General features: G+C 55.4%; 6 protein-coding genes across 6 annotated transcripts; 3 read left to right on the top strand and 3 right to left on the bottom strand.

Moving 5' to 3' along the window:
* Nucleotides 1-918: 918 nt before the first annotated feature.
* On the top strand, nt 919-2,325 carry BJ171DRAFT_629622 (uncharacterized protein; the record flags this gene model as incomplete). Its single annotated transcript, XM_053115597.1, has 4 exons — nt 919-1,318; nt 1,426-1,583; nt 1,670-1,724; nt 1,826-2,325. The coding sequence occupies 4 exons, from the start codon at nt 919-921 to the stop codon at nt 1,927-1,929; spliced, it is 717 nt and encodes a 238-aa protein (XP_052963908.1). The 3' UTR covers nt 1,930-2,325.
* Nucleotides 2,244-7,655, bottom strand: BJ171DRAFT_516673 (uncharacterized protein). The gene is made up of 14 exons (XM_053112047.1): nt 7,519-7,655; nt 6,304-7,158; nt 6,002-6,056; nt 5,608-5,863; nt 5,258-5,463; nt 4,719-5,070; nt 4,481-4,558; nt 4,179-4,363; nt 3,933-4,080; nt 3,755-3,842; nt 3,550-3,661; nt 3,376-3,455; nt 2,942-3,180; nt 2,244-2,807 (listed from the first exon to the last, which is right to left on the bottom strand). Exons 1-14 carry the CDS (start codon nt 7,550-7,552, stop codon nt 2,412-2,414), a joined length of 3,084 nt encoding a protein of 1,027 aa, XP_052963909.1. The 5' UTR covers nt 7,553-7,655; the 3' UTR covers nt 2,244-2,411.
* Nucleotides 7,656-7,948: 293 nt separating this feature from the next.
* BJ171DRAFT_516682 (uncharacterized protein) lies at nt 7,949-12,242 on the bottom strand. Its single transcript, XM_053112048.1, has 7 exons — nt 11,862-12,242; nt 10,262-11,694; nt 9,706-10,023; nt 9,361-9,456; nt 8,819-9,182; nt 8,568-8,667; nt 7,949-8,428 (listed from the first exon to the last, which is right to left on the bottom strand). Exons 1-7 carry the CDS (start codon nt 11,913-11,915, stop codon nt 8,166-8,168), a joined length of 2,628 nt encoding a protein of 875 aa, XP_052963910.1. The 5' UTR covers nt 11,916-12,242; the 3' UTR covers nt 7,949-8,165.
* Nucleotides 12,243-12,933: 691 nt separating this feature from the next.
* On the top strand, nt 12,934-13,577 carry BJ171DRAFT_427035 (uncharacterized protein; the record flags this gene model as incomplete). Its single annotated transcript, XM_053107789.1, has 2 exons — nt 12,934-13,034; nt 13,133-13,577. The coding sequence occupies 2 exons, from the start codon at nt 12,934-12,936 to the stop codon at nt 13,575-13,577; spliced, it is 546 nt and encodes a 181-aa protein (XP_052963911.1).
* Nucleotides 13,578-14,400: 823 nt separating this feature from the next.
* On the top strand, nt 14,401-15,901 carry BJ171DRAFT_196330 (uncharacterized protein). The gene is made up of 4 exons (XM_053106222.1): nt 14,401-14,485; nt 14,603-14,831; nt 15,023-15,443; nt 15,681-15,901. Exons 1-4 carry the CDS (start codon nt 14,449-14,451, stop codon nt 15,693-15,695), a joined length of 702 nt encoding a protein of 233 aa, XP_052963912.1. The 5' UTR covers nt 14,401-14,448; the 3' UTR covers nt 15,696-15,901.
* BJ171DRAFT_629634 (uncharacterized protein) lies at nt 15,873-19,785 on the bottom strand (the record flags this gene model as incomplete). The annotated part of the gene is made up of 11 exons (XM_053115598.1): nt 15,873-16,861; nt 17,126-17,293; nt 17,378-17,629; nt 17,753-17,834; nt 17,965-18,149; nt 18,303-18,369; nt 18,548-18,694; nt 18,773-18,898; nt 18,983-19,082; nt 19,451-19,588; nt 19,760-19,785. 11 exons carry the CDS (start codon nt 19,783-19,785, stop codon nt 16,107-16,109), a joined length of 2,046 nt encoding a protein of 681 aa, XP_052963913.1. The 3' UTR covers nt 15,873-16,106.
* Between the last annotated feature and the right edge of the window lie 125 nt (nt 19,786-19,910).

Here is a 19,910-nt window from a genome sequence, read left to right on the forward strand (position 1 = left end):
CCACGGTACATCGCCGCTCGTCGGGATGAAGCACATGGCGACAGGCGACCACCCAGCGCAAATACATGCGCCAGCCCCGAGCCCGAATATCACACCCGTCGCATCCGAGACGAAGGCCCGAGGCACCATCAAGAATACCCCAGTGCCAGAGAATCCACCTCCACCTCCGCCAGCAACCCTGATCCTGGCGAGAGGCTCCACGGCCCTCGCGATGGCGACAGAGACATTCGCCAGTCATGGCCAGAGACGGGTCCCTCCCGGAAGCACAACGAGCAAACGCATGGTCGGCAGAGGGAAGACGGTGATGCATACAAAGGCTCATCCGCCCGACCGGATGATCGAGATCATTCTCGAGATAGTCCGAGTTCGAGCGGCCCATTCGGGCCCGCTGCCAAACAGGATAAACCTCGCGACCATGGTGCCAGGGAGTATCACAACAAATCCCCAGCAGCACCAAGCCCCTCTTCGGGCGAGCAGCGACAGCCGGCCGATCTACATGGCCACTGGGAGCGAGAAAACACTCGCCACGGAGCGCACAGCGACGGCGGCAGAGGACGATATGAGAGCTCGACTGTTGCCGAAAAAAGTTACTCTGGTGAACCCAAGCATTCTCGCGACAGCGATTCCAAGGATGCTCGTGGCAGCGATCCAAAGCCATCGAATCACCTCACACCCAGCCACAGCGAACAGTCCGTCCGCAATCCGCCCAGGGTCAAAGACAACCAGTCAGACATACGAATCGGATCCAAGCACGATAGCGACGAAGCCAGGGCCACGTCAAACAACCAGCCGAGAAATGGAGAGCGCTCTACACCAAGGCAATCAAACCGAAACGCCGAGGTGACGAGCAGGGAAGCCCGCAGCGATTGCCAGGGCGGCCGCGAGGAGATGGATCAGGGCCAGGGCCCGCCCTATATCATGCCAGACTACTCAAGGTATGAGCGGCCCCTTCGCAGCAGTGCTGATGTCGAACAGAGACAATCTGGAAGCAATCCAGGGCGCCGTGACCAGGGACCGCCTCCGCAAGGATCCGAGGTCGGGCATATCACAAAGCCCGGACCAGAGCACAGCACAAAGACGCCGGAGGTGCTTTCGCATCCCAAGAGCAGCGCTCGCGACCCGGCAAAGCCAAGCATCGTCTCTGCCAATATAAAGCTCTTGGTGGAGATATCAAGCAGTGCTTTGTTCAGCACGCATGCGGTTGTCTACATCGAGTCCTTTCCAGTTCAAAGCCACGAAGTTTCGGTTGGAGATACCAAAGCCCGGGTTTTTCTTGGAAGTCTCGGCGAGCTTGCAAGACGGCTTCCGCGCCACTACCGTAAGCCCCGCCATGTGGATTGCACGACATCCGCACGCAGAGCCGCCATGGTTGGCTGCAGCGAGTGAGGGCTCGCTGACATTGAATCTGCCTTGCACAATCAACAGAAAACCACAGCGTGTTTATAAAGCATCCGCTCGGCGAGATTGAGCTCCTGGGTCCTCTGAGCAAGATTGTCGAACAGCGCACAGACCTGATCCAGCTCCAGCCCATCATCCACGAAGCAGATTGTTTCGAGGCCAGCTTATGTCTAGCCTCGCTTGTGGTAAGGCGGCCAGCATCGTGAAGAGCCACTATATGCATGCTCGTCGTGCTGTGTAGCCAGGGCATCTGATTCCAGTTTCTCGGCAGGAGCCCTCCTTGAAGCTCTCGGGGGGCCTCTCATCGGCACGCGGATTCACAGACGGTGAGTGTGTTGGATGTATTGAAGTCACCGGCATTGCTAAATGAAAAGAATGGCAGTGGAAACTTGGTGAGATGGGCTTACGCACGGTGCTGATGGACCAGACCCACATGACGAAGCGCACCCATCAAGCGTGAGCCGCTCGCAGCCTCCGCTGGACAACGGCGACAAGAATGAGAGGCGGAAAGATCGGCAAAAGCTCGCCTAGAGGGAATCAGACGAGGGCACTGCGCTATCAGCTCAGCAGAAGCGCACACTCAAATACCGATGCCGCATCAAAGTGGGTTCTGTTGCGATGCTGACTGCCAAAAAACGGCGAGTCTACCGAACATTTCATTCCGATGCGGACACGGCCAAGAGGCATTGGCTATACCCAATATACAATACTCACAAATGGAGCGGGTGCCACAATCGAGTTTCGTCCGATCTTCGCTCTAAATTCTGGCAGACATCCACTGTCCAGTCCCAGTCCCACCCAGAACATGGCGGCGGCGTGACAGTCGGCCCTCGCCCGTAGGTATTGACCAGATGTGTCCAGAGACGTGTTTCTTCAGGGGCGGCAGTACGACAGAGGACAAGAAGCAGTCGGCAAGCCGAGACCGCACAGCGGACGATGTGTGTGCTTTGACAGCTGTATCAGATACATGTGCATGCAGGCAGCGATGCCCCCGAGGTGCGTGAATGCTGACCTCAAGCAAAGCCTTCGGCCTCGCACATGCTGAGGAGGAGCTCAAGCTGCTTCCCTAACGCACTGTACTGCTGAGGTGTTGGAACAAGCCCTCCCATTTCATGTACGCCATAACCGATCGACAGCTCTTCTCCAGGGCGCCTATTCGAGTGTCCGATAGCACTGGCGTCGCCACGGTGTCTGCTAGTAGCTTCGAGCCGTGGGTCAAATCGGTCGTGGCGGTCGTGATGACGTACGGCAACAGGAGGCAGCGGTGGAAAGTCTAGCGCTGGCTTGGGCAGATCCATCAGCATATCTGGGCTGGGAATCGATCGCTTGGACAGAGAGCTGTACAAGAGCGATTGTCGAGCAAAGGTGGCGTCGTTGGAGCTGGTATGGAAGTAGCCCCGATACCGCGTCTGGAGGAGCAGATGGGTTACTTACGACACCAATGTGATAAGCCGCGCTTGCGCCTACTCTGACATTCCGCTATCAGCCAATGTCCGGATGTTGCGCTGGGATGCTGGCCGGTGCACATGCTGAACAACCTTACCAGCTCTTTCCGAATAAGTGCCACTAGTTGATCGCATTCGGTCCGACGGTTTACCTTTGGTCGATCGCGCATCCACCCGGCCATGTCGGATGACGTGAGGATATCAAAGTAGCATCGTCTCCATTCACGATAGATTTCCGATGTTCTGGACTGCAGCCAGGCAGCAAAGTTGGGCGACTTCAAGAACTGCCTGTAAAACTCCACGAGAGAGCGCCTAGAATGAATAGGCAGCGACGGCGCTTTGGTTGAATTCGAGGACACTGGTTAGAGAGCATCTGTGCGTCGGCGCATACACGCTGCCTCGCAGGGCGGGTCATCCAGTCTGGCATCCAGTATCGATTGACAACTGCAACCAAAGCAGTGCCCACCGTTGCTCGCTCACAAAAGCGATTGATTAGCTGAGCTGGTCAGTCGGCCCATGCGCGATAATGTACCTGATTGCTCAATCGTTTTGAGAAGGGTTTCTTGCTGGAAGGGCTTGATTTCGGGTCGACCTCTCAGGTTCGAGAGCGACCTGACGCATGGGTGCACAGAACCGGTTACTTTCGGCGGGTACAGTCCTCTCATATCGATGCAAGCCCACAACAGCGCAACTCAACTCAACATACATGTGCATAGGGCTGCCGACGATTAAGCTTTCAAAGTGGCGATTCAGCGGCTGCAGGAACCTATCTGTCAACTCCACAAAATGCCTTCGCAGCATATTGTTGAGGACCTCGGCTGTCAGGCGAGAATGTTGTCGGGTCAGCAGTATTCCACTGCAAAGTACGCCGGCAGTCGTGGGAGTCGAAGTGTAAGTGGGTGCATCCATACCAGACTTTCCTCGAATGGCCGACTCGGCAATGTTCTTGATCAGCTGGTTGTCGCGGCCAAAGAACGGACGATGCTTTGTCCTGATCTCCTGAAGACCCAAAGTTCCGAGCCCATCAATTAGAGACGGTCTAAGGATTCTGGGAGGCGTATTGCAGACACGCAATCAGACAGCACTTACTTCGACATTGGTCTCGGTGCTAAAGCCAATCCGCAGCCCGATTATCATGTCATTCCGAGTGTTGGTGATCCGTGTTTTGCTGAGCGACTGCATAATCGACTTTACTGGTGACGTCGACATTGTTGATCCCTTTTTGGACACGGCGTCTCTGGTGTGCGGAGAAGGGAAGTGGTTGTTGACCATGAGCCAGACTGTGCCATCTCCAAGCCGCCAAGATTGGGATTTCAGTCCAGTCTCGGTTCTTACCTGCCAAGCGCAAGGCCTGTACTGGGGCTGGGCTTCATAGAAACAGGCTCATGCTCATTGGGAGCCGCAGAGCCATCGCCAAAGCCACTGCTGAGCTTTCCAACACGGATGATATGCGGCCAGTGCTCCAAGGCCTTTGCAAACACGGCATTGGTCACGCCAAGAACCGTGGCCGAGGGTGGTACCTAGGATCCCAAAAAATCAGAGGCAGCCATAAATCGTCAGGCCACAAGGACAGGCAATTTCAGTGTTAATGATCGTTATGATATTGCTTTCGCCGAGTTCCCGGGACGATGACTTACACCAGAGCGATTGATGTAGCCCTTGAAATCCGAGTCTTGAATGGTAAAGTACGGGCGATAGTCGCCGCCACACGGAATCTGCAAGTGTACACATCATTGACGGAACAGATCAAGGACAGCATCAGAGAGGAATTCGTTCGGTACGTCACACACTTATCTGTTGAATGATGGCGCGGTCCGGCGTGTACAGATCCGCTCAACCCCTACAGCAAGCTGTCGGTCTCTGTGCCGTACTCACCGGCTTGATCAACTCGACCAGTGCCGCAACTACTTCGCTTGAGCCCACAGGCGAGTCAGCCATGACGAGCATGGGCTCTCCAAGGACCATCAGCTCCCAGCATATCCACAGGACCTCGAGCGACCGCGAGAATAATTCGTAAAGACGAGCAGGTGACGCAAGAGTCGCCTGGATCGGCTGCAAAGGTGCTGGGTGGTTGGCCGTGACGATGTGCATCTTGGGAATGTCGAAATAGAGGGGAAAGCGCGGCGAGGGTGGAAAGGAAAAGCACTTGGTCTGATTCGAGTAGACCAAATTCAGAATGGTTGGGTGATAGCTGGTGTGGAGAAGCAGCGTCGATGGGGGTGGGGGCCTAGACATAAGATGATATTGAGGATGAGTCGGTGGCGGCTTGGTCATGACGCAGGCAATGCCAGAGCATAGTACGCTTGACGCTTGGGCTGCTTTCGACCGACACCGTGTGCTTCACTGAACGAAAAAATCGCAGCCATGTCATCCACAAGACAAAGACGCGTGGTTGCAAGTGTGGGCTCACCCACCAGTCAGCGATATCTGCACAAAGCCGGGCGATGATAGGGTGGACCGCCTTATAGCCAGAGAAAGCATCCGAGATGTCGTGCGTAACAACGAAGCCCTGTCCGGTGCGTTCTGCAACAAGGGCATCCATATACTGGGGGCCAACACCTCTCAGGATCTCTAGGAACAGCCCGGGCCACGGATGCGGTGACAGGATGACGATGGATTTCTTTGGATACACCAGGGCTAGCGTTAGCAGGTCGTTCAAGAGAACAGCGTGGTCCACGATTGCGTCTGACCTTATTCGGAGGATGAGGTCGGAGAACCATGTCTCAGCAGCTTGGTGAGGCTGAGTGGGATCTCAAGACCTTACCTGGAAATAGCCACGCCTGATTTCCTTATCTTTCTGCTGGCGGAAATGGACATACCCATAGGTGTATCCATCGGTGTCGATCAGATAGCCGTTGTCGGCGGAGGACCGAGTCGCATAGCTGTGGATGCCCGATATCGGCGGGGCCTTCCTTAGCTTGTACAGCGTCTCAATCGATGCGCTGCTCCTCATGCGAAAGCAGAAGAATGAATCTCCAAGGTGCGAGGAAGAATTGGAGTCTGGAAACGCCGAGAAGGATCTGCGTTGATGCTGAATGTGAGCCGAGGAAATGCAGTGCTCACCGCATCACAATGCAACAGATCACTACAGCAGGTTGCTGCAATAGCGCCGATTGTACCGGCTCATGAGCTGGCCTCTTGCTCATCTGCTATCTCACATGTTTTTGTCTTCATGTTCGGAAAACTGGATGGGTGGATAGACAGATTCGAGCACTGGCCCGTGGTGGACGATGGTGGAAGCGTACAATGAGAAAGGACAAAGCACACAGACGAGGATTAATCCTGTGGTTTGCAAGGTTCGATCACCCCACAGATCTCGACCAGGACAGATCCCGAGCCAACCGTCTCCAATGCTCAGGGGCGTATCGGCTTCGATTGTGGCCGTTCTGATCGATTAATGTTGCCCAGGCTCAAACGTTGACGTCAGCCTCCCCACCGCAACATCCCCAGGAGAACTTACCTTGGCCCAGCTCCAGGTCAAAGTTGACTACACACACACACAGTATCCATTGCCAGAGCGCCCCAAGATCGAGATTCGATAGCGACGGCGACTCCCGGCTCCGCGATGGTGTCAACACAGGCGAAATCATGGCCTGGTACGGCGAGGCGGCTTGCTGGGATCCATATTGATCCGGGTGTGGATACGAAAACGGATTCGAGGACGTCACCGCCATATCAACGGGCATATATACCGAGTCGTCGTCGCTTGGCAATGTCACAGTCGGTGCCGATGGCAAGAGCGCAGGCCCGCTCGACTTGGGCGATGGGGAAAGATCGGCGAGAGCCGTGGGTGCCGAGGACAGCGGCGGCAGTTCCGAGTCGCTTGGGAAGGGAAGATGCCGGTGCTCAAGTCCCTCGGCTACATCCGGACCGCCGTTGCTGTCGTTGAGCGACCGCCCCAGCCGCATGGTGTGCAGCCCGTTCGTGTCGAGGCATTTGTCTGGGGTCTGGGGAGCATACAAATCGACGCCCCCAAAGGAGGCATTTCGATTGATGGGGATCGGCAGGGAGCTCGACGAGGCCAGGGCCAGGGGCTGGACCATCAGCGGGGCCGGGTGCTCGTGCTTCATAGAGAATAGCGATGTGGCAAATGGATGGCCGAGCCGCAGCGGCTCAGCAGATGCCCCAGTTGTCGAGTAGCCGGAGGTGCAATCGATTGCCACATCGCTGAAATCGGATGACGAGCGATCGCTTGCGGTGCCACTCTCTTCGCTCGCTCGAGTCGATCCGGGACGAGGGATAGACATGGCCGCATTCAGGGTGAGGGACAGGGCTGAATGCTTGCCTGCAAACAGAGAGGACGGCGCAATGGAACCTGGGACGATACCGGGCAACGAGTGAGAGGGGAGGGTGAAAGATGAATGGGTGAGCGACAAGCAGTACCACAGGGAGATCTGGGTCTGCATCGAAGTTGTAGACGAGCTGGATTCTGCGGAATAGGACTCTGGGCTGGCCAAGTCCCAGTCGGTCAGCGTGCTCTTGGACAATAGCAGGAGGGTCAGGCGGGAGGAAGCTTCTGCAGAAGCCCAGAGTGATTGGACCGGCCGACATGTGTCGATCGATGGACCTCGTCGGCATCGGCACCGCATCGGCGCCAGCATCGGCTGTGGTGCTGCACAGCCTCGCAGCTCGTCCGAGTGACCTTCGCCGAGGAAGATCCTGTTTGCACCAGTACCTTGCCCATGGTCGTGCGCCGGACTATCAGACATGGTCAATCAAATCCGATGCCGACAGTATGCTCGGTTCCAGGGAGCGACAGCGGTGGGGACAAGGCGATGAGCGGGGTGCTCGAGGCTGATGGACGACAGAGGGCGACGAAGACAAGTGCAGCGCCGACCAAGTGGTTTGCGGCCTGGAGTCTGCTGGACCAACGGCGCTGGTGGCTCGGCCGGTGCTGGCGAGGAGTGCCCCTGCTGCTGCCATGCTCCGTTGGATTCCCACTGAGCTGCCGGTGCTGAACATCCTGCTGCCCTGAGGCTGATTCTCGCCCAAGGCGACACCGCGGAAACACAGGGGCGATCGCCATCCGTGATGATCGGCTGGCGTCAAGATCGTATTCCGCGAGGCATCGATGTCGGGATGTCGGGATGCGGGAGTCCGGAGGATGGCAGCGATGGGCGGTATGTATTCATGCCCAAAAATCAACAACAACTTTGACTCAAAACAGGGCGCCCCGTTAAAGAATGAGTGCACTGTTGGGCAGTGTGAGGCACTATCCATAGATCAGCAATAATCACATCGGAGGGAGCACTTCCTTCTCCAGGCATCCCGGCTCGAGGCAGCTTCAGTCGACCTGATATGCCAGCCGTCGCTCGCTGGGCCTCACTCCTTTTCTTTCTCCTTCTGTTCCTTCTCCTTCTGCTCCTTTTCCTTCTGTTCCTTCTCCTTCTGCTCCTTTTCTTGTTCTCGTTTCTGGTACTCCTGCTTTCGCAGCAGTATCGCTGCCTTAATCTTCTTGGCGCTGTTTTGATGTTCCTCGAGGATGGCATCAAAATCAGCCTTGGACAGGACGCACAGATCGACATTGGTTGCGGCTTGGGCATCGGCTGTGCGCCTGCAGTTGGCATCGAACAATGCCACCTCGCCTTATGACAACATTTGCGCTCATGTCAGTGCGTCTCCAGCGACAGCCTCTCCCATTTCCAACAAAGCGGATCGCACATTGGCGGCCTTCGTCTCCGCTTGAGCACATCCCTATCGAACTTAGTGTATGTCGCTCCCTACCAAAGAATGAACCGGGGCCGAGCTCAACCAAGACACTTTCGTTCTTCATGATTGCGACCTTGCCGCTCCGGATGAAAAACATTTCATATCCTTCCTCCCCCTGTTGGTTTGCGATAGTGTCGCCGATTGGCCAAAGAAGTCAACAACATTCAACATCAACAACACTCATGGCAGCAATCCGGCCCTCGCCTATTGCAGGAGTGCGCACATCCGCATCCCGATGGCAGCGGATGCCTCGAAGGGAAGCCTACTTCGCGAAACAGATACCATCCCTTGAGCATGGACACGGGCATGATGGCGCTGGTCAAGATGTTCTGGAAGCCAATCTCGGTGTCCTTGAAAAGCGGAACCTTGGCGACCAGATCGAGGTACAGATGATTCGAGATTTGTTGGCGCAAGTAGCTCGGTAGCCGCAGAAAGAGCGCCGCTTCGTCGTATCCCTTGTTTCTATTCCAGATAAAGTTCTCCGAGTTGATGATCTTTTCCTGCAACTCGACCGGGAACTCGTGGGAATGCATGAACTCGATCATGATCTGATACTTGATGGTTCGATGTGTGCTGATTTCATGGAGAGCAGCTTGAGAGTCCATGGCCCTGATCAAGCTCGCGATGTTTCTGAGGTAGGAGAAAGCCATTTGGATCGGTTACCACAGCGTCGGCAATATAACAGTGGTATCCATTGCACCAGGTGGTACGATTCGGACACGTCTATGTTGCTCTTCTCAAACCAGTTACAGCACTCGGCCGGTGGTAATGCTCTGATTTGATTCAATGCTCTGTCACCCGAACTTACCCAAAGATGGAGCCGTACATGATGCTCCCAACGAGGAGCTCGAAGATGCAATAGATGACCTCTGTGGTTGTGGAAACCTCTCGGAAGTAGAAGAAGCTACCAGTGCCAAACAAAGAACCAGAGCGCCGTATCAACCATCTCTAGCATCCCAACGGCTTATAAGCGATCGAGGTGCCAAAATAGTATCGCGGAAACAACCACTTGTAGCCTGTGTTCCACATAATGAAGTTGGGCAACAATTCTCCACCGATGCCGTCCCAGACCACAGTTCGCGCTGCATGTCACCAGTCGCAATTCGAGCCACACGGCATCGGTGGATTTCGACTTGCCCAACGGCCAACGTACATAGCCATCTCAGCATCGACAAAGCTTGTCAAGTACTGGGTCAACACGCTAACGAGTTGCCCTTGGTCGTCTACTATCAGATTGGAGATGTCAATCCAGGTGTTGATGTCGGGTCCTTCGAGCATGCAGAGAAGCCAGAAAAAGCACGCGCTCAGATGGGTCAAGCACAGAACAGCCAGCATGTTCTTCAACAGTCGGGAGATGGGCACTGGCATATTTGGGAACTGGGTGTCCAGGGCCCACAGGAAAAGCTGGGTCATGGGGATAAAACGAAGGAATCGTAGTGCTGCACGGACTCGGAAGATGTTGAATTCGTGGCTTTGCAGTAATCACGAGATGTGTTTGACGTCATCCACGGCGTCCGAGCACGGGAGCCACGGCAATGGATCCACAGTGGAGCATCAATGGGATTCCAACGAGATTCCAGCGAAATGGTAGCAAAGTGCCGGTTGCAGAAGGCAATTGTTAGACCTCATGTTGGTAGCTGATGAACAGACGGCAGAGTGCTTCGGTCCGCTGCTGGTGCAGATACGAGCCAAATGAATCCCAAGGATACCTGACATCATCGCATTGAATTCCTGATGAAAATGCAACCGAGGCTGCAATCATATCCCAGGGCACGCATCCGATCATCTTCATAAAGCCGCGTTTCTCGACGAAATGGAGGCGGGTGATCTCTTTGATGTCGGTAACCATCAAGCCGTACTTGTTTCTGAATGCCACACACATGCTGATGAGCTCATTCAGAAGGAGGATAATGTCCATAATGAACTGGACAAAGTAGAACGACGGAGAGACACAGGTACAGGTCCACGCAAGTTCAAAAGGGACCACCAGGAAGTTGATGAAATGCAAAAAGGTCGTAAAGCCATGCCAGATTCGATACGCCTTCCAGTCTGGATCGATCGTGCGTAGTTTGAACAAGGTCTTGAAGGAGATGTCTTTCCATGACGAGATATGGATTGAAATGGATTTTGTTGCATCAGTCACGTCGCTGGCCGAGATGTCCATGTCGTTTAGGTCGCTTGCCAACGATTGCGTGGCACTCACGATTTTGGATGGGATGTATGCCGACTGATTGATACCGGAGCCTGTAATGGTTGGCTGTCTCCCCTTCATTTCGACTCGGAGATTCTCGGTGCCGTCGGAGGACACCGTCGCCGACTTTTGGATTGTGGCTTGCCGCGATGCTTGTTCGCTGGAGCTCTCGCTCGGGCTCTTGGAACTTGTTCGTGGCAGGCGTTCCGGATTTTTGTCCTGCTCATCCTCTTCTTGGATTTGATCTTCCTCGCATCTGTCGCCCATTTCCTCTTCCTCCTCCTCATCTTCGCCATCGCTTGTGTACTCGGTGTTGATATCTTTGCTGAATATTGAGAATGGCGTCGACTGATTGCTATAGAGATATTGGGAGTGTTTGTGCGAGGAAGCGTCGCTGATCTGGCGTCTAAGAAGGGACGGGAACTGGTCGGAAGAAAATGAAGGCTCTCCCATGGCTTCTCGGCTTGCATATCTTTGCTTGAGCATGTCTCCATAGCCAGGGCCGCCCATGGAAAAGGTTGGAGCGCGTTCCTTGAAGACATCCATTGGGCCCGTTCCGATGGCGGGTTGCCTGTGCGTCCAGGTTCTCTGCGGAGCGAGAATATCGGTGCTGGTTGACATGTAGTCCGAGACCGAGTCGGATCTCTGGCTGGTGTTTGATTTTCTTGCATAAGAGGACAGCTTTGGATTGGAGAGGATGTCCATTGATCCACGGGGCGCCCGTCGCGAATCGGCATTCGATTTGGATGTCATTCTGCGGAAGGCCTCGATCGAGGGATGACTCGGGGCGACTCCTCCGGCGAGGGTCCCCGATGTGTTTGGACCGAATGGCTTTGAAGACATTGAGACCTTGCGCGTGATGTCGGATGGCCCTTTGAGAGTGGAGCTCTTGACGAGATGTTCGATAGTCTTTGGTGTCGGCTTGATCATTTCAAGAGAGGGTCGTCGCTCCTGCGATTTAATAAACTGAATCATTCGCTCTGATTCTCGTTGAGGCAGCTGACTCCCGTCGGTGAAATCTGCCCAAAGATTATCATCGTGTGAATACTGCAATGCCCCTTCAGAATCATCCCGTCCTGTGGAGACGGTACGCTCGTGCTGCTAGGATATGCTGATACCTGGGCTACTGTTGTTTGCGTCTGCTTTCCTTGGAGACCCGGTCTCGAGCCCATCTTCGCTTCCGATGCTCATCCTGCCGCTCGAATGAATGGAGCGCCGGCTCGGAGAAGCGCTCAGGTTATCGAGGCTCAGAGAGTCGGCTCCAAGGTGGTCATCGCTGTTGAACGAGCCAGAGCCGCGGCTATGCCGAAGGCCCGACCGCATGCGATCGCGACGCAGGCTGTCGCGGGCGAATTCGGTACTGCCCCGGCGCTCACGAGCGGGATCGAGATGCGTGCTTTTACTTGACTGGCTCGGGTCCATATTTATCGGCGGTGGATGCTCTTGCGAGAGATTGAGTGATGGTGTCTAGAGCATAGCCGAGCGAGCACAGCCGACCTTGATGGTTGTCTGCAGGAGTAAAAAGCCCCAACGACGGAGGGGCTCTCGGGATATTTCAGGTCGCTGGCACCAGAGCAGAGCAACGTCCGGCATTCCGCCGGGGTGATTGGACGACGCTTGCTCCAACGACTGCGATTGCATCGTCCACGCGCTGTGCGATTGACTTGCAGCCGTGACATGACGACGTTCTGTGCGCGCCGGTTTGTCGGACATGGTTCTGTGCCCGCTGTCGCACCAGCCCTGTCCGTCTGGCAATCCAACGGGGCTGGTCTCGAAAAGATCCAGAGGCGGCTTTGTCGATGGGGCAGCAGCTTCTCTCTGGAATCGCCCTGCCTCTGCACCTGCCATGGCCGAGCAACCGCAGCCGCCCCTGCTGGACCCGTACAGCTATGGTGAGGCTCCAGCGGACAGACACCCGCTCTGGCTGTTCTGCCGCCGTGGAATGGGAATGCCGGACCGCATCTGTCTCGTCATAGCCATGCCAGCTGCAAATGCCGCCTGGGCTACCAGTCTTGCTCGCCGGCGCTCCACCATCTCATCTCTGCTCTCTCGAATCGCATCACAGGATCCTTCCTGGTCTCCAGCCTGCTCATGCCGCTCTTCTTCTTTGTAACCAAGCGAGTGTTTGCACGGCACATCAAGGCACCCGGCCAGCTGGCTTGGCTCCTGACACTGTTCTCCTCGACGGTGATGACAGCCTCGTCACTGCCGGTGGTGTTCAGCGGGATGGTCTATCAAGATGACCTTCTGGAGAACCCGTTCTTCAATCCGCCCTTCGGGGTATGCTCAACGTAAGGCTGCCTCGATGACCCAGCGGGTGCGGATGCGACATCTGTACGTGTGGGATTGTCATCTCACAGCACCAACTCTTGCAATCCAACCCTTGTAGAGCCTTTTTCGCCGCGTATCTGTTGCTTGACATTGCCATTGGCTGGTTTTACTACCGAGAGAAGCTCGATCCCATCACCGGGTGGCTGCACCATGCGCTCTACCTGTCGATATGCATCACAGCGATCCAGCTCGGCGCTACCGGGTTGTTCATGTTGGCATGCTTCATGGAGCTCCCGACCATCTTTCTGTCGCTCGGCCATATCCATGCCCCCTGGCGAAACGACCTGATCTTTGGATCGGTGTTTTTCCTAACCCGGATCGTCTACCACGGCTATCTCATCTGGCACGTCAAGGTCCATATGCCGAGCAACTACTACTTTTACGTGCTGGCGATTCTGGTGCTCCCGATGCACCTGTACTGGTTCTATCGCTTTGCTATGCAGCAGATTCGGAATTGGCGCAGGTCCCGGTCCTTGGCTCTGGAACAGTCCTCGGGTGTCTAAGTCCAAGTACACCTCAAGCGCAAGTCCAAGTACACCTGGCTGCAAGCTCCAGACGCACGCCGATTCCACAGTGCACAGCTCCAAGTTGTAATGTGTCGCCTGCTTATCGCCACCCGAAGCAAAGTCGAGTGGGCTTGGCTCCTCGCTATCGCCCTTCTGCTCTGCCGAGATTCGAGTGCTCCAAGTTGGTGTTTTATCGTGTATCCAATAAAAAACGGGACACCCGTACTTTTGACCATCGAACGAATATTCAGTTACCCAATGTTATCGCGCGCTGGCCATGACCATTCTGTGATGCGGTGCAACACTCTCATCCATAGCCTGCGCAAGGTTGCCTCCATATTCAGTGTGTCCAAGAGTACCATCCATCGCTGGCACTCCGAGACCAGTGTGCAGGTCGATTGTGGAGACCGGAGAGCGACCGGCGGTGTTCACTCGGAGGCTGCCAAAGTGATATGTTATATTCCTTATGGCTTTGCTTGACGCAAGCACATCACATTCCACGCTGACATATGTGTAAGGAGTACAGCCTGACCGTTTGGAGTGACTGCTTGGAGTGGAGTGACTGCTTGGTGCTCGGGAGACAGTCGCAATGTGGCGACTCTGCACATCTGTTGATCGCCGTATCGCGCAAATCAATCGTCGTCCAGCACCAAGGTCCGCGAGGTGGTTATTCGCAGGCGGTCCTCTGTCGGGATGCAATCGCCAGCGCGGACCAAGCGATCCTGCGGAACAATTGCGGCTGAATGGCTGGCGCGTGATTCCCCCGATGTGCCGATTTGGCCGGTGGCCCTTTTGAGTTCCGCCGCCCCTTGGCTGTCCTTGGAATTCCATCTGACTTCCGCCTGCCCGCGAGACCCGCCCTGCAGCCATGGCCATGGCTCAACTCGCAAACCCGGACTGCTACGGTAGGCGAGACCGCCGCTCGATTCTCTGCAATGGCCAAGCGATGCGTTCGCGATGCTCTCTGCGCCTATCTCATTCCCTCCATCCGTTGCTTGTCCGAATGGTCCGGCTGCATCCAGGGGCCTTTCTGCTGTCCTGCATCTTCCTTCCGGTCGTGTTCTTTGTGGTTCGCAGGATCTTTTCTGCACAGCTCAAGACCGAAGGCCAGGTTGCATGGATTCTGTCCTTCGTTTCGGCCGCGGTGATGACCCTGGGCTCGTCGCGGTTCGTCTTCTTCAGCAGGCTGGCATATGAGCAAGATCTTCTTTCCGACCCGCTCGTCAACGACAGGCTCGCCATTTGGGTCACGTAGGTTTCCTCCCCGAGACAGGCTTCTGGGTCGCTGGCTCTATCGACGGCTGTATGTCGCCCACACCAAAGCTGCTGTTGACATTGAGTCCACTCGGGTGGGTTTTACCTTGCCTACTGACTTTCCATTCATTTGGCCTTTCCTCCCACCACTGACGGGCATGCACGTCGATCGGACGGGCAATCCCCAGCTCCTTTTTTGCCGCCTATCTGGTATCGGATCTGATCCTGGGCACGGTGTACTATCCCTCCAAAATCGACATGGTAACCGGGTGGATCCACCACTTTGCCTACATTGGCATCTGCATCGGCACCATCCACCACCAAGGCCCCGGGCTGCTCATGCTGCCAGCCTTCATGGAACTTCCGACCGTGCTGCTTGCCCTCGGCCATCTACACAAACCTTTTCGAAACGATGTGCTCTTTGGCTTGGTGTTCTTTGCCACCCGAATTCTGTATCACACCTATCTCATCTGGCACGTCAAGGTGCATCTGCCCGAGGGCTACTACTATCACGTTCTTGGCGCGGCGGTGCTTCCGGTCCATGTCTTTTGGTTCTACAAGTTCATCCTGCAGCAGGCCCGAAGACTGTCCGCAAAGAAGCAAGATGAGGTGGGTGTGATGCCGTGCGGAGGAGCGCGATGTGTGTGGTGTGAGGATGACATTGCAGATGCGCTGCGATATTCGGGCTGTTCGAGCGGAATGGTTCGCTATACCGCTCCAGCGTCGGTGGCAGCGTTCGCTGTATTGCCACGAAGATTGGCTTCACAACACACTCGCACTTTTCACGCTTGTCTCCGCCACTGACCTGCTCCCCCCGCAACTGATCCGCTCCCCGCCACCATCAAGGTCAAATCGCAGTGAAGGTCCGCACCTGTCCTGTACGAAAGGCGTCGCCACCAGTCTCTTCGTCGTCAACCCCTCCATCTCTGCTTGGCTCAAGCATCGCATTCATCAAATCGGGGCTGAGCTGTCGTCGTCCGAGTCGCCAACTGAGCTGCGACCATCGTACAATAGATCATACTTGACAACACCCAGACATGACCTGGACATGACCTGGACATGAAGCCAACGGATATCTCGTTTACGAGTCGTTCTTATCGGCGGCCACGGGTATAAATTTGCAGCAGGTCGGCAACACCTAAACTGCGTCACGGTAGCACCCGATAGCATCTCAAAGCACCATAACAGCAGTCCAGCAATAGGTCCATTATTCAATTGATTAATCAAGGCACAATCCAAGCGAGGATATGACTATGGCGGCAAAAGCGCCGCTCACGATCCGCTCTGGCCGGTGGCGAGGCTGTAGATGTTGTAGATCAGGATTCCTATGCAGCCAACGGACATGATGACGAACAGAACCAGGGCTACGATAAAAGGCGGCACCCGCGTCGTAATCCAAGGTGGCAGCGCCTTGAATGGCGGCTCCATGTTGTACATAATATCGGTTGAGATCTGCATGCCGGATTCGGTCAAGATCTGGCTTTCGTCCTCCATATCAACGGGATAAATTTTGCTCGAGCCTCCGTTGGAGAGTCTGCTGCCAAGCCCACTTGAGTAGCGGTTGTCCATGTACATGGCCGAGCCAAAGTTGGTCGATGCCTGCGAGCCCATGGTCATACGCGATCCAATCATTCTGGAGCCGCCCACCGTGGAGCCGCCCATCATGGTGGAGCCGAGATGCATGGCAGAGCCGTTCGACATGCGCGACATTTTTCGTCCGTGAACCTGGATATGCTCGTCATTGCCACTAAGGTTCAGGGCTCGTCGCGTAGCCTTGGTCATGGTGTGGCCGTCCTTGGACTGGAGCGAGCTTTTGGAGCACTTGACCGAGGGCACGTTGATTTCGGGGGCGCCGATTGCGGGATGGGGTGTTGCAAATGGGTCTCGACGAATGATCCGCGCCGGGTCGGCATATGGCAGATGGTAAATGTAGTCAAAGTCGTCATCCTCGTCGTCATAGCCGCGCTTTTTGATGTTGGCAGTGACGTCGAGGTTGTCCAGCTCGTCAAGCACGGACTGTTGCATCACTGCAAATCGGCCGTCCATGCGCCACAAGAGCCGAAGCAGGCAAGTGATTCAAACCACAAGCAGGCCTTATTAGCAATCGTGTGCATCAATCTAACAGGTAGACCATATTGCGTATAGGGGAATTGCTTATGTGTGCCATAGGACAGCGCCAGACCGCAGCGCTGTCCAACACCATGTCATCGAAGCCTGGCACATGATTTCTAGTGGTGGATGTTGGTGTCTGTTCGGCCACCATGCGAACTCTCGGGGGGCTGTGTCCTTACCAAGATTACGCTTGTGAAGATACAGATAAATGAGGAGCGGGGCAATGAAGTTGCAAACGGCTTGGAAGGTCAGACTGGTCCAATTGGCGAATATGGAGACCCATGGGCCGGTTTGCATCGGGATCGCCACAAGGAAGGGGAAGATGGTTGACCAGAAATATGCCACGCCTGGAAGTAGTATGGGGGGGGGAGAGTAGCGGCATGAGGGAGACGAGGTTAATCCAGTAGAATCGATACGGTGTCGCGCATCACGGCGGTGCACCACCATCGCATGCGTCAGGACTTGATGTCCTTCGTCCAAGAACATGCCTGGCGAGCACAAATGAGACGTGACGAGATTAAGCTTGGCGATGATGAAGGCGACCGGGATCGATGTCACCAGGATCAAGAACGGATAGGTCAGGTTGATGATATTGACCAGCGCTGGCCAGCGGCCAGTTACCAGGGTCGAGGTGATAGCGGCCATCAGATTGGATCCGTTGCTGATTTGGAATCCAAGTGCGCCTGTAGTAGGCCAGGCGATTCACCAGAATGCATTCGTGAGTTCAAGTAGGAATGCCGCCCTGTGCATCCGCATCTGAATAACCTCTTGCTGCGTCCCATGCTCAACTCGTTGCCGGTACTCACCAAACCATCCAGTGATGATATATAGAATGGTAGAAAACCAAAGCGACAGCCAGATAGACGTTGCTGCGCTGACGGACTTGTGCTGTGCTCGTGAGACGCGAATCAGAATCTAGGACCTCCAGCCGAGGCAGCAGATCACACGAACATGTGCGCTGGCCGACTATGCATGCGCTGAGCGGTGGCTGGTTACATCAACGACCTTTCGCTCTTACCTTGACATTGACCCACGACGGGATGGTGTTTGCCAGGGTAAAATTGAACAGGACAGCACCAATTGCGCTGGCATAGCCGCCTCCCGGAGGAGCCATGAACGAGAAACTGGAGCTGAAAGGCTGGCCCGAATAAAACGACATAATCACCCATATCAACACACAAATGATCAGGTAGAGGCACGAGACTGAAGATGTGTGTGAGAGGGAAGTGCGATTCGGGTTAGTAGCTGTGGCTCAAGCACGAGCATCTTTGCATGAACGCCTTCAAGCTTGCAAGATGTGGCTCGATGCAAAGTCAGTGAGCCTCGATGGAAACTGCATGTGCCGAAGAGACTCACTCCACTGCACTATCATATTGTCGTTCAGGTCCAGGTACAGCAGCGGGATGAGAACAGCCAGGAGGAGCTGGGACCGGTGATTGTGAGTCACTTAGCGCACGAAGCAAGTGCACGGCGGCTGTGAAGTAAACTGGCACATGAAGCAGGTACATGTCGATTGCGGAAGAAATTGGAATATGAACCAAAGGGTCGGGGCCGCTCGCCCATTTCCGCCGCGGCCAAACGACCATCGGCCCTCAGCTTACCACACCACCGAGCGTCAGCAGCATCAACTGAGATCCGAAGGGGGAATTGGAGTTGCTGACTTGGTTGACACAGACGAATCCCGAGGGCGCCGAAAGCTGGAAGCCGCACGTTTGTCCGACGACATTTAGAATCAGGGTGTCAAAGGCCTGGGGAATGCAGGGCAGAGGGTTATTACACTATGCGCGGATCCAAGGGCCGCCCTTGAGCATGGGAGGCCGGCATACCTGAGCAGCTTGAACAATCGAGGCAACGTTGAAGGATTGCAGCGAGCCGTAGAGAACAAGATGCATCACGTAGTACCAGTTTCGGCCATAGAAGTGATGCACTAGCACTGTAAACTCGACGTTTCTCTGGATTGAAGCGTTTCGCCGTTAGTGAGAAGTCTGATTCTGGACAATGCTGCCACGCTTGCGAACTGGGTCGAGGCTCTGTACCTCAAACGACGCGTTCCCAGGAAAGAGCGACATGGCTTCGAGAAGAAAGAGGCAGCTCCAGCCCGTGAACACGGTCACGACGAGGAAGAGAAACGTGGGGCTGGAAGACAGAGGGGCAAATGGGTGTTTGCTGCATGAGCGGATGAAGCAGCCGATGAAGCAGCCGATGAAGCAGCCGATGAAGTAGCCGATGAAGGACAGGTACAGCCGCTGCCCTCCGTTCTTAGAAGCATACAGAAGTGGATCCGGTCCGGCCGCTTCGTGGGCACCCGAATTATTCTGCCACCACCACTACCACTATTAGCAACACTATCGCCACCACCACCACCACTACCACTATTAACATCAACACCAATGCCATCCCGAACACCAACATCAACGCGTCTCTGGATGCCCCAGCATTTGGTTCTCATGACCGGATTCGCCAGCGATGCCCAAGCCGCGTCGGGACTGGAGGAAGATTCTTACAAAAAGAACCCGGACGTTTGGAACACTGTTGGGATTTGAAGCACACCGGGTCCGGTGATGCTGCTGACGAGCATGCTCATTCCTCCGGAGAGGGCGCTGCGAGTCCCCATGTCGCGTCGTTGGGAGTAGGGTTCGGCACTGATTAGCACGGCATATCCCGCGAACCAATGCAGGGCAGACAAATGGCTGCGCGAACGAGGCCATACGCATCGGCTACTCATCACACACAACCCAGCCCAACCTCAGTCTGCCCCGACCGAGTCAGCCGCTCGATGCAGTCGTGCGGAGCGGGCTGTCGGCAGTACTCACACATTTTTCTTGTATTCTTCGGACATGCTTTGCGGCCTTGGCAGCAGCACTGGGACGAGGTCAGACTCCAGGCAAGGCTTCCGTGCCCAAGGAAACTCCTATTGCCAAAGGGCGATCCGGCAGGGCTGGCACCGGCCGAGCCAGGTGTACA

The sequence above is a fragment of the Polychytrium aggregatum genome (assembly GCF_025602895.1).
Source record: "Polychytrium aggregatum strain JEL109 chromosome Unknown BJ171scaffold_36, whole genome shotgun sequence".
Lineage (NCBI taxonomy): Eukaryota > Fungi > Chytridiomycota > Chytridiomycetes > Polychytriales > Polychytrium > Polychytrium aggregatum.